At 38.0% G+C, this 12,931-nt stretch overlaps 1 protein-coding gene across 15 annotated transcripts in view; it reads right to left on the bottom strand.

Moving 5' to 3' along the window:
- Window positions 1-12,931, bottom strand: part of TPX2 (TPX2 microtubule nucleation factor) — a 61,706-nt gene that overhangs the window by 21,912 nt on the left and 26,863 nt on the right. For all 15 annotated transcript variants that reach the window (XM_082745831.1, XM_082745830.1, XM_082745817.1 and 12 more), the window contains 5 exons: window positions 6,617-6,745; window positions 5,625-5,753; window positions 3,061-3,182; window positions 1,601-1,752; window positions 379-547 (listed from right to left, as the gene is read on the bottom strand). In XM_082745831.1, the coding sequence (XP_082601957.1) occupies window positions 379-547; window positions 1,601-1,752; window positions 3,061-3,182; window positions 5,625-5,753; window positions 6,617-6,745 (701 nt within the window). The remainder of the gene's footprint in view (window positions 1-378; window positions 548-1,600; window positions 1,753-3,060; window positions 3,183-5,624; window positions 5,754-6,616; window positions 6,746-12,931) is intronic.

The following is a 12,931-nucleotide window of genomic DNA, read 5'->3' as shown; positions in this document are numbered from 1 at the left end:
TGTGTCACCAAGTCCATTTTATTCACTGCTATACCCCCTACACCCAACAGTGCCTGGTTTGTAGTGGTAACCACGCAATCCTGAATGAATGGGATACTTTCATTTTCTATAGGTCACTGGCTGTCCTGTGACACTGACACATGGCGAAGGTATAATCCCTGGCCAATTACTGATCAGGAGGATCAAGGTGGTTGATGGGTATAAGTAACAGATAGCCAGGGTAGGGCGCAAGAGTGCAGAGATGCTCAATGGTACATGTGTTGGCGGCATATAGGCACATGCCATACTGTAGTTTGAAAGCTAGAATTTCAACAAAAGGCAAATTTGTATAAGCAAAGGGAATTCTAGGGGAGGCTATAACATTGGTATAAAACTTACTATCATCCTTCCTGCTCCTCAAGTGATATCTGTTAGGGGTTCGTTTATGAAAGGCTTCGACCTGCTGTGCAAGGGGCACGTACGTAGAAGCTGTTTCGTCAAATGTTCTTTTCTTTCCTTGGGACAGGTTGAAAGGCTTAATAATGGTGCATCCCTTTGTTACTCTGGCCTGTAAAGAAAGAAGTTATTCTCCCAATGAAGTGTTATAGAAAAGCTCAGATCTCCCACAAGCCGCATATTTAGCTCAGAGGATCAAAAGAAAAAAGGCCTGTGGTGAAGCCAAGATTATTATTCTTAAATTTGTCAGTTCTTGAGCAAGAGTTAAAACTAGTCCATTCCCATCTTTTAAAAAAGGGAGAAAGGATGTAGCGCTTAACAAATGATCTGTTCTGCAATAGTAAATAAAGTGATTTTTCCCAAGCATGTCAATGTTTTAAAGCCAGCAAGAACAAGTCTTCTAAGAATTAGAAGGAAAAAAAAAAAGCTGCAAAAGTATTGTCCTCATCCCCAATTTCGTTAAGAAAAAGCTGATTTGGGTTCTGGGTCTTTATCAGGCTAGAGAGCTGCCTGAATCAGAATCTCTGCAGATATCTTCCCCAAAACTAAGAGATGAAGAAGCCTAGTCCTTGGGTGACTGATTTTCATAAAACTGATCTCTGATTGGAAATAAAACTCTTTAAGGATTGATATCTCAAAGGAAGAAGCATAATCCCAGAGTCTGAGACTGCAAAGGACTGATTTCAACAAGCAATAATGCCCACCGCAAATGGATGTAGAAATTCTTATTACTTTTTTTCACTTAGGATTCTTACTGCTTCTGTTAGGTATGAGTGATCTGCCCCAACACCATTTTTCCCCATAAGCCCTGTCATATATTCTACACAACTCTGTAGATTTAAGTTTTGTGGTTTTTTTCCCCCAAGAATTTTATAAAGCACAAACTGCAACAAGCTGGGACTATAATTTGCCACACATAATTATTTTATGTGCTTTATGTACATTCTCAATTCAATTTTCACAGCAACTTCCTAAGATGCTTCAGAAAAACAGAGCGATTTCTCTAAGATCATACATAGCAAACAGGGCAAAGTGAGGATTTAGATCTATCTTAACTCAAAAACATGCTTCTCTCAATTATATTATTAGAAGTAGTGACCCAACTACTACACCTGAAATCCTTGCTAAGTTAGTATAAGAATATCCACTGAGCCCATCAACTTACAGGAGAAGGAGGATGTTTTCGTAGTTCGGATGTAAAATTCACTTCCTTATATTCCTCCTGATTCTTAGGATGTTGTTTGATTCGCTCATCTGTGCGGAAGTGGAAGTCAACTGATTTGGTTACTTGGCTCACTGATTTCTTCACAGGTTGCCCTGAGTGAAAAGCAGAGTAAAACACACAGGTAACACTAAGAACAGAGAGTATCAGTAAATCTCCTTTATCTAGTCCTTTTGGTATTTCTATCACCATGGATCTAACTTTGTTCGCTCTCTACACATCACCCAAACCTTGAAACAGTCCTCAGAGACACTACTGTATGTGCCTCATTCACGGAGTACTCTTGATTTGAGGACCTTGGGTCGGATGCAGATTGCAAAAAGGTGGCACAAGGGGAAAAGAATCCCAACCCCCAGGTGTGGTCATAGCTCTGGAGATGCACAGTAACTGGAATTCTTTTGACAGGAAAAGCTATAGATTGACTAGAAAAGCATACTTAACTAAACCTATCTAAGAGGGAAACCCTATAAACTCCAGGGGTGCTTTTTCAACCCCGTAAGCAGGGCTTTATAGCTTTGACCTCCACCAATAATAACTCTATTTAAAAGCAAAGCAGAGCTCTGACCCCTTGGATCCCTCAGTCCTGCTTTCCCTCTGTAGCTACAATTGGATTCACTCAGCTTTCTTTTCCTCTGTCTAGGATTAAAATGGGAACACAACAACAAAAAACTGGCCTGCCCAATGGCTTTATCTTCTGTCACAGTCCTAATCCCTTCTTTTTCTAATACAAAGAAAAAGAATTAGGAAGAAAAAGGAGGGAGGAATTAATTTTACTTAAAGAAATGAGGGAAGGTCTTGGGGCGCCTGGGTGGCTCAGTTGGTTGGACGACTGCCTTCGGCTCAGGTCATGAACCTGGAGTCCAGGGATCGAGTCCCACATCGGGCTCCCAGCTCCATGGGGAGTCTGCTTCTCCCTCTGACCTTCTCCTCGCTCATGTTCTCTCTCACTGTCTCTCTCTCAAATAAATAAATAAAATCTTTAAAAAAAAAAAAAAGAAATGAGGGAAGGTCTCATGGAAAAAGGCCTCAAACGATGGCTGTGAGTCCTGTAATTAATTAGAGGCAGAGAAGAAGAGTGCACCCTAAGAAAGGCCCCGTGTATGTAATACTTTTTTTTTTTTTTAAGTAAACGCTTTGCCCAACTTGGGGGTTGAACTTATGACCCCAAGACCAAGAATCACATGCCCTATTGACTGAGCCAGCCAGGGCCCTGGTCCAATGTATATAGAACATTCTAGGGAATGGTCATGGGGATATAAAGGAAACCAGCTTTCTAATAAACATTATCTTTTTCTACTGACTACTAACCAAGGACACCTTTTTGCCTTTAGAAACTTCAAAAACCCTACGAAGATAATGAGAAGCACCCCTCATAAATCAGACTGAGCAAGAGCCAAGCTGACCTATTCCGGCAAGAGCAAGTTTCTTGAATTCTTCATTCTTTTTCCGCATCTCCACCACCTCCTGTTGCATTTTCATTCTCTTCTCCAACTCTTGCTCCTCAGTACTTTTTAGAATCTTCTGCCTAAGGGCAAATCAGCAATAGAAATAAGAAGAGAGAAGGAAGAGGCTCATGATTCAAAATCATATAAAGGTATTACATAGATTTGATTTTTAACCTGTGATAAGATAATCAGCAAACCAAAAAGTATTCTCATAAATTGATATTGACTTAATTATGCAACACTATGAAAGAAAACCTGATTCACAATTTATATCAAAATATTGAAAATTTCTCAAAACAACAGCTAAAATAGACTATAGAAGATAATACAAAGGACTCATAAATTTGACTATACAGTGATTAGCTTTTAGGCCACATGAAAAGGCAAGATTAAAATACCAGTAGAAAAATAAAAAATTTAAAAATTTAAAAAAATAAAATACCAGTAGAATTGGGAAGTATTTGCAAGAAATATGACAAAAGTCTACATAAAATACACACTGTGATTAAGAGAGGACAGACTTAGGAGAAAAACCAACCAGAGCTCAAATCCCTACCCTGTCATTTCATTTTCTGCCCATGTGATCTTTAGAAAATTATTTAATCCCTCTGAGCCTCAGTTACCTCTACTGTAAAATGAAGAATATAATTATTTATCCTCATAGAATATTTGTGACTATTAAATCGGATATTTCTGAAGTACCTAACACATAGTAGAAATTCAATTTAGAGTAGCCATTCTTAGCAATGAAAGTATCACTAAGACCACTTATAGATAAACAGAAAAGGAAACAGACAATTTACCCAAGAGGAAATATGCAAAATACATTTACATATCACATAAGAGAAAATATGTTTATAATAACAGTAATACAATCCTGTCAGTAATCAAATAAAAATTAAAATAAGTTCATGCCATCAACATTATATCAATTAAATTTGAAACAATTTTAAATGTAAAAAAACAAATTCGATGTGGATGAGAGTACAAGGAAACAAAAATATTCATCCAGAGCTGATGGCACTATAAATTCATACATATCTGTTTCGAAATAAAATTTGTGGGCCACCTGGGTGGCTCAGTCAGTTGGATGTCTGATTCTGGACTTTGGCTCAGTTCATATCAGTGTTGTGAGATCAAGCTCGCAACAGGCTCTGTGACGGGGCAGGGAGTCTGCTTAAGATTCTCTATCTCCCCCGCTTCCTCAAACCCTCCTCCCTCTAATATATATATATGTATTAAAAAATAAAGTTAAAATTAAAAAAAGAAACCAGGGCGCCTGGGTGGCTCAGCGGGTTAAGCCGCTGCCTTCCGCTCGGGTCGCGATCTCAGGGTCCTGGGATCGAGTTCCATATTGGGCTCTCTGCTCAGCAGGGAGCCTGCTTCTCTCTCTCTCTCTCTCTCTCTCTCTGCCTGCCTCTCTCTCCATCTACTTGTGATCTCTCTCTGTCAAATAAATAAATAAAATCTTTAAAATAAAAAAAATTTTAAAAAAAGAAACCAAATTGGTAATTAATATCAATAGCCATAATACTAGTCATACCCTATAATCAAGGAATTTCTCTTTCTTTAGCCTAAAGAGACTACTCAAAGAAAAGTCCCTGCCACTAAAGATGTTTGCTGATTATTTATAATGTGAAAAACTGGTAACTGCATTTTCAACAGGAGATAGTTAAATATAATTTGATAGACTATTAACTATTAAAAAAAGATAAATGTGAAGAATTTATGGTAGTACAGGAAAAAAAATGAAATAGTCTCATGGCAAGCAAGGAAAATAGAATCCAAAGTTGTATGTACACTAATTTTTTTTTTAAAGATTTTATTTATTTATTTGACAGAGAGAGAGATCACAAGTAGGCAGAGAAGCAGGCAGAGAGGGGGAAGCAGGCTCCCTGCTGGGCAGAGAGCCTGAGGCCAGGGCTTGATCCCAAGACCCTGAGACCATGACCTGAGCTGAAGGCAGAGGCTTAACCCACTGAGCCACTCAGGTGCTCCTGTACACTGATTGTGAAAATATATTTTTTGCTTGAGTAAAGACCAGAAGGGAGCTTGGCAAAATTAGAACTGTTCAATTCAGGTAGTAAGAACCTTTAATTTTTCCTTTTATATTTCTTTTAATTTGCTTTTTAAAAAAATATTCTTTTTAAAAATTTAATTCAATTAGTCAATATATAGTGCATCGTTAGTTTTTGATGTAATGTCCAGTGATTCACTGTTACATATAAACATCCAGTGCTCATCACATCACATGCCCTCCTTAATCCCCATCACTCAGTTACCCCATCCCCCCACCCACTACCCTTTCCATAACGTTCAGTTTGTTTCCCAGATTAATTTGCTTTTAAAGTATATTTTTTTCAACTTTTAAGATGAGCATCCCCAAGATATAAAACAATTCACCTCACCATAGTTATAGCTTTATGAGTTTCCCAAGTTCAATGTGCTCCAGACCGCAGATATACCTACTTACAATTTTACTCTATTGACTCTTAAAGTTTAAATTCAGGAAAGAAGCATACCTCACAGGTTGTATACAAGACACAGTATGTCTGCCCTTGGTTTTCTCTGGGGAAGACTCGTGTTTTTCTGATGTATCTTGGTGAGCACTGCCTTCTTCCTCTTCTTCTGGCTTCTTTTTATTGTTAGAACTTTAGTTTTAAAAGGACAAAAAAAACCTCTCAATTCACTAAAGCATGCCCCAAAACTACCACAAACGGCTTAAATTTTCTCATTCTTTAGGACAACAAGCATGTCTCAACCGCAAGATTCTTCCAATAGCACCATTGATCATATGTACCAATGGATACAATGGGTAAACTTTGAGAACACCAATAGAAGTCAAGGTGAGAATTGTCTGATGATGGTTCAGGAGCGTGGGGAGGGATTCCAATGGCTCATTATCAAATGCACAAATGGCAAATAGCTAATTGCCTTCCCAATACCTACTCTACTTTCTTTCTTATTAACAGAACTCCAATTTTGTTTGGAGTAGCAATATTCAAAGGCAAAAGCACTATATTTGTTTCAACAGCCTCTCTTGCAATGAGGAAGAATCCAAGTGATCCAGTAAGATAACTGAAGTATAAGCAGGGTTTCTGGAAATTTTTCACTTCTGTGATATAGGTGCTGCCCTTCTTCCTTTGCCATACCCTCCTTCTTCTCTTGAACGTGGATGTTATACTTAGAAACATAGCAGCTATCTTATGACAATGCCGCAACAAGCACAAGGCAGAAGCTGAGAAACAGAGCTGCCATCTTGAGTAACAAGTATGAAAAAAAGCTAACGCAGAGATGTTGTCTGGCATTGTTCAGTCACTAAACCAAAGCCAACAGCAACATCTCTGAAGCAAATAAATCACTAGTCCTTAAACTACTCTAGCTGAATAGGCTATTACTTAGAGCAAAATACATCCCTAACTGATAAAAAATAAGAATAAGCACCATTGCTATGAACCATGGGAGCAAGCAGGAGTAAAACCTATGCCAACTGAGAGAAGCTGTGGCTACTTACACTTTCATTTTTTTGGAGGGTGGAATTTCACTGATGATTACAGGAGTAGCACATCTCTTGGCTTTCATTTTTGCATGATGTTTTTCTTTCTGTTCCAGATCTTTCTGAGCAGAGAGTCTAGTAGATCTTCTATGATATAGGAATTGACAAAATTTATCTGAAATGAATACATCTAGTACAGATATGCAATTATGCCCCACAAATGTGAAAGTATGTCAAATTGCCGAGGGCTACAGAGAGTTTAATGGTATTATTTCCACTCTAAAAACCTAATCTCTTCTTGTCTTACTGATAGTTTTGAAATTTCATCATAAAATGTTGGTACTTATATGTAGCCAATTTTTTTTAAGGTACTGTTAATCACCTAGTACCATTCTGTCCTTTTATAGGTAAAAGTCAACAAAGATGAGGTGACTTGACCCTGCTACATAGCTAATTGCTGTCAGACCTGACATTTGAGGACAGGTATCCTGGTAATTGACTAAGGTGAATATTTTCTCCTTTTTTTTTTTTAGCCACACTCCCCCTTTCTGGTAAAATATACCATATACCAAAAAAGAGCACAAAACAAAAATTAAGTTAAATGATTACAAAGTGGAAAAAAAAAAGGTTACAAAGTGAAGACTCATGAAATCACCACCCAGGTTAAGAAACAGAACACTGGCAGCAGCTACTATCTGACTTGTTTTATAGTTATCATTACTTTTTCTTTATTGTTTTGCCATTTAGTATGCATTTCCATAAACATGGCACATTAGTTTGGAAAGAAAACAAAATACAAAGAATAACAACAACAAAGAAAACCCCTTTAGATAATAGAATCAGACTACTACATGTATTTATTTCTGTCTGGTTTGTTTCACTCAACATTATGTTTGTGACAATCAACCACTATAATTTATATAGCTTTAATTCAGTGATTTTCAATGCTTATATAACAGTCACTGCAGTAATGTACCACTATTTATCCAGCTTACTGCCAATTTTCATATATGTCTCCATGTGCACATGTTGCTGTTGGATGTAAGTTGTAAGATTGTTAGGCCAGAGGGCATTGGTTATATCAACTAAAGCTGTTTTCCAAAGTGCTTGTACCAATCTATGCTTACCTTAGCAAGTCTATATTATAGTCTGCACTGCTCTACACACTCCTGAACACTTGGTATTTTCAGATGAGTTAATTTAGCTGGTATTGAGTAAAATCTCATTGTGAGGGTGTTTTTTTTTTTTAAGATTTTATTTGACAGAGAGAGAGTGTAAGTGAGCATGAGCAGAGGGGAAAAGCAAGGGGAGAGGGAGAAGCAGACTCACAGCTTAGCAGGGTTCCATGCGGGGCTCCATTCCAGGACCCCGGGATCATGACCTGAGCCAAAAGCACACACTTAACCAACTGAGCCACCCAGGTGCCCCTCATTGTGGTTTTAATTTGCTTTTCTCTGATTACCAATGAGATAGAGCAACTTTTCATATGTTTACTGGCCATTTGGATATCCTCTTTGATAAAGTGCTAGTTCAAGTCTCTTCTTTGTTTTCCACTGGGTGGTCAATCCTTTCCTGATCAGTAGGAATTCTTTACATACTATGAATATAAGCTCTTTGGTAGGTTTCATGTGTTAGATGTATCTTCTCCCACTCTGGAGGATGGCTTTTCACTCTCTTTATGGTATCATTTGATTAGATAAATATCTCAAGTACATCAATAGCCCTCCCCATTATGCTCAGTGCTTTTCTGTATACTATTTAAAAAAAAAAAAACCTTCCCTTATTCCAAGATCATAAAGATATTCTCCTTTACTTCCTTATAGGAGCTTTAGCTTTCATATTTAGATCTACAATTCCACATAGAATTGACTGTTTTGGGGTACCTGGCTGGCTCAGTCAGGAACACGAAGCTCTTGATTACAGGGTTGTGGGTTTGGGCATCATATTGGGTCTAGAGTTTACTTAAATAAAGAAATAAACTTGAAAGAATTAACTTTTATATGGAGTGAGGTAGGGACCAAGTTTCATTCTATCTATCTGGATATCCACTAGTCAAGCATTGTTTGTTAAGGGGGGGGAGGGAGCACTACTTCCCACAGATCTGTGGTAACATCTTTGTCATATATCATGTTCATATATGGGAAGGTGAATTTTTGTTTGATTCCACTGGGCTCACTAATCCTTGAGTATTATCATAAAGTTTTAATTATTGAAGCTTCATAATAATATGCCTTTCTATGTACTAGACACACTTCAAAAGTATCTAGCTATTCTCAGACCTTTGCATTTCTCAAAAAATTTTAGCATCAATTTATCAAAGTCCAAAGTGAAAACCATGGGATTTTAACGGATATTGCATTGAATCTATAGATAACTTAGGGAGAATTGACATCTTTACAATACTGAGTCTCCCAATCCATAAATATGGTATGCCCTGCCATTTGTTTAGATCTTATTTAATTTCTCTTTTCTTTTTCAAAGCACTTTCTTTATAAAAGTCCTTAATTATAAAGACATTATTACATATTCAGAATTTTATGCTACTACATAGAGTCACAATTTTTTAAATCTTTATCATGGAGAATATCAAGCATATTTTAAATACAAAGAGAATAATATAGTAAACTACTAAGTACTCATCATTCAGTTTCAGAAATTATCAACTCATAGCCAATCATGTATCAGTTTTCCCTCCATCCATTCTCCTGGATTTTCAAGCAATTCCTACTAACGGTCTATCTTTCATCTGCAAATATTTCATATTAATCACTAAAAGAAAGTACTCATAAAAAAATATATGGAGGGGCTTCTGGGTGGGTGGCTCAGCTGTTAAGCCTTCGGCTCAGGTCATGATCTCAGAGTTCTGAGATAGAGCCCCACTTGGCTCCCTGCTCAGCAGTGAGTCTGTTTCTCCCTCTCCCTCTGTGATCTCTCTCACTCTCTCTCAAATAAAAATCTTTAAAAAAAAATAATACATGGAATAATAAAGAGCAAATTTATTCAATTAAGGAATGAAGTAATGGATGTATTGAATGAGTAATAAAGAGTGTATATTATAAAAAACAGACAAAACACAAAACTACAACTATGTGAAGGCACTGGAAAGTGACCAAAAGCAGGCAGAAAACAGGAACATTTATTCATGAAAAACAGCAACTGCAAAAGGTAAGTATTATGAGTTAGTAGCTTTTTGGCCTGAGGTACTCCCCAAACATAGCAGCTCCAAGAGCAGAAAATTCCAGTCTCACTGGCTAGAGATAGCAGAAGAATTCAAGGCCAGTATAACAGCTGGAAATTTAGAGGAAAATCCTAAAAGCAAAAGAGCTACAGAAAAGATGTCATTCAAAATCTGAGCAAAAACTCTGTATAATTCCTGCCTAACAGCTAAACCATTTGTATTTTAGGGAAGACCTAGGAAGCCCAGTAAAAAGGCAAGCAGAAACTGATGAGGAGTCCATCCTTTAAAGTCATAACTGGCTAGATAAGATTGGTGAGTTTGCTGCTTTTTTTGAAGTAGATTCCCCACTGTGTATATGGAAGGATGGCACAAAGATAACATCTCACTAGCTTGAGGTGTCAGTAGACAAACATCAGAGCAGGCAGAAAGGCTGAAAATTTAGAACTTCAGAAGCAAGACAACCACAGAGGATGAACACTTAAACCTAAGTATAAACTCTACTCAGAGTCTTGGCTGACCTCTAACCTTTGCAGACCCAGGGGAGACCACAGGGAGCCAGACTAAAAAAGCAGCAGCTACATATGCAAATACATGAATAACCAATAATCCCATGAAAATGTGGATCAACATCATTAGCCATCAGAAAAATGCAAATTAAAAACAATGAAATATCACTGAAAAGACTGACTATCAAGAGTTGGCTAGGGGCGCCTGGGTGGCTCAGTGGGTTGAGCCGCTGCCTTTGGCTCAGGTCATGATCTCAGGGTCCTGGGATCGAGTCCCGCATCAGGCTCTCTACTCAGCAGGGAGCCTGCTTCCTCCTCTCTCTCTCTCTCTGCCTGCCTCTCTGCCTACTTGTGATCTCTCTCTGTCAAATAAATAAAATCTTTAAAAAAAAAAAATAAAAAAAAAAAGAGTTGGCTAGGATATGGAACAACTGAAACTCTCATATATTGTTAGTGGGAATATAAATGGGACAATCACTTTGGAAAACATTCTGGCTGTTTCTTTTCTTTTTTTTTTTTTTTTAATTTATTTATTGACAGAGAGAAATCACAAGTAGATGGAGAGGCAGGCAGAGAGAGAGAGGGAAGCAGGCTCCCTGCTGAGCAGAGAGCCCGATGCGGGACTCGATCCCAGGACCCCGAGATCATGACCTGAGCCGAAGGCAGTGGCTTAACCCACTGAGCCACCCAGGCGCCCCTGGCTGTTTCTTATAAACATACATTTAACCTTATGGCCCAGCAATTGCACTCCTAAGTATTTACCCAAAAGAAATATATGTCCTCAACTACTCATAGCAGCTTTATATAGCCCCAGACTGGAAACAACCCAAATGTCCTTCATCTGTTGAATGGATAAATAAACTGTGGCATATCCACTCAATAAAAATTATTATCAGCAATAAAAAGAAGCAAACTACCAATACATGCAATGACATGGATGCATCTCAAAAACAAATGCTAAGCGCAAGAAGTCAGATAGAAGAGTACATATAATTCCATTTACAAAAATATCTAGAACAAAAAATAAATAAATAAATAAATAATAAATAAATAAAAATATCTAGAACAAGACAAAATAATTTATGGTGACAGAAATTGGAAAAGTGGTTGCCTCTGAGTGAGAGGGTGAGAAGGCAGAAGAAGCAGTTTAGTTTGACTATACAGGGATAGGAATGAGAGAACTTTCTGAAGTGCTGGAAATTTTCTATATATTTTGGTTGTGATTGCATGGTGGTATGTATTTGTCAAAATTAATCAGACCAGGGGCTTTTGGGTGGCTCAGAGGTTTAAGCCTCTGCCTTCAGCTCAGGTCATGATCTCAGGGTCCTGGGATCGAGCCCCACATCGGGCTCTCTGCTCGGCACGGAGCCTGCTTCCTTCTCTCTCTGCCTGCCTCTCTGCCTACTTGTGATCTCTGTCTGTCAAATAAATAAATAAAATCTTAAAAAAAAAAAATTAATCAGATCATACACTCAAGACTATATATTTTACTATATGCAAATTATTACCCAGCAAAATTAGTCAATTTTTTAAAATTAGTTAATTTTTATTTTTTTCCAATTTATTTATTTATTTATTTATTTGACAGAGAGAGATCACAAGTAGGCAGAGAGGCAGGCAGAGAGAGAGAGAGAGAGAGAGAGGAGGAAGCAGACTCCCTGCTGAGCAGAGAGCCCGATGCGGGACTCGATCCCAGGACCCTGAGATCATGACCTGAGCCGAAGGCAGCGGCTTAACCCACTGAGCCACCCAGACACCCTAAATTAGTTAATTTTAAAAAATGGGTTGAGAATCATAAAATCTAGAAAGAAAGACAAAGCACATCCGTACAGAACCATTTAGACCATTACTTAAATTCAACATACAGTGATACTATAAAGTCAAGAGAACAATTGCTGGGTGTCTTTAGGGAGAAATGGCTAAGGGATGAGATACCAAAATTAAAACATTTATTTGTGGTAAAGCAACCCCTTCATGGAAAAATTATTATGACACACTAAGGCCTCATTGATTCTTAACTATTCTGTGTTGAAGAAGTTTTGGCGATCTTTTAGCCTACTGAAACCATGTGAAAATAAAATAATAGGGAATTTGCCTGACTATCTATACCTTCCTATCCCAGCTGCCATGTCTTTCCAGATTAGGCAACTCTGGAGTCAGAAAAATCTGAGATTTGAGATTAACGGCACTAATGTTTTACCTCTTATTATGCATTTTGATAATGCGGTATCATTTACGAAGTACTGTCACATACTATCTTATCTGGCCCTTTCTGATAAGAAGACTGAGGGATATAGTTATTCTCAGTAAACTGAGATTTTGAGTGGTAGGGGTACCTGTCTTAAAAACAAAACAAAACAAAACAGGGACGCCTGGGTGGCTCAGTCGGTTAAGCCACTGCTCTCAGCTCAGGTCATGATCCCAGGGTCCTGGGACTGAGTCCCGCATCAGGCTCCTTGCTTGGCAGGGAGCCTGCTTCTCTCTCCACCTCTACCTGCCGTTCTGCCTCCTTAAGCATTCGCTCCCTCTCATTCTCTCTCTCTCTGACAAATAAATAAAATCTTAAAAAAACAAAACCAAAAACCACTCAGGTCTTCTAACTCTGAGAGTAGCTGGATTCCTGTCACACCATCACTTCCAAAAAGCATT

The sequence above is a fragment of the Mustela nivalis genome, assembly GCF_964662115.1.
Source record: "Mustela nivalis genome assembly, chromosome: 8".
NCBI classification, from domain to species: domain Eukaryota; kingdom Metazoa; phylum Chordata; class Mammalia; order Carnivora; family Mustelidae; genus Mustela; species Mustela nivalis.
This window is presented reverse-complemented; position numbering and strand designations above follow the sequence as displayed.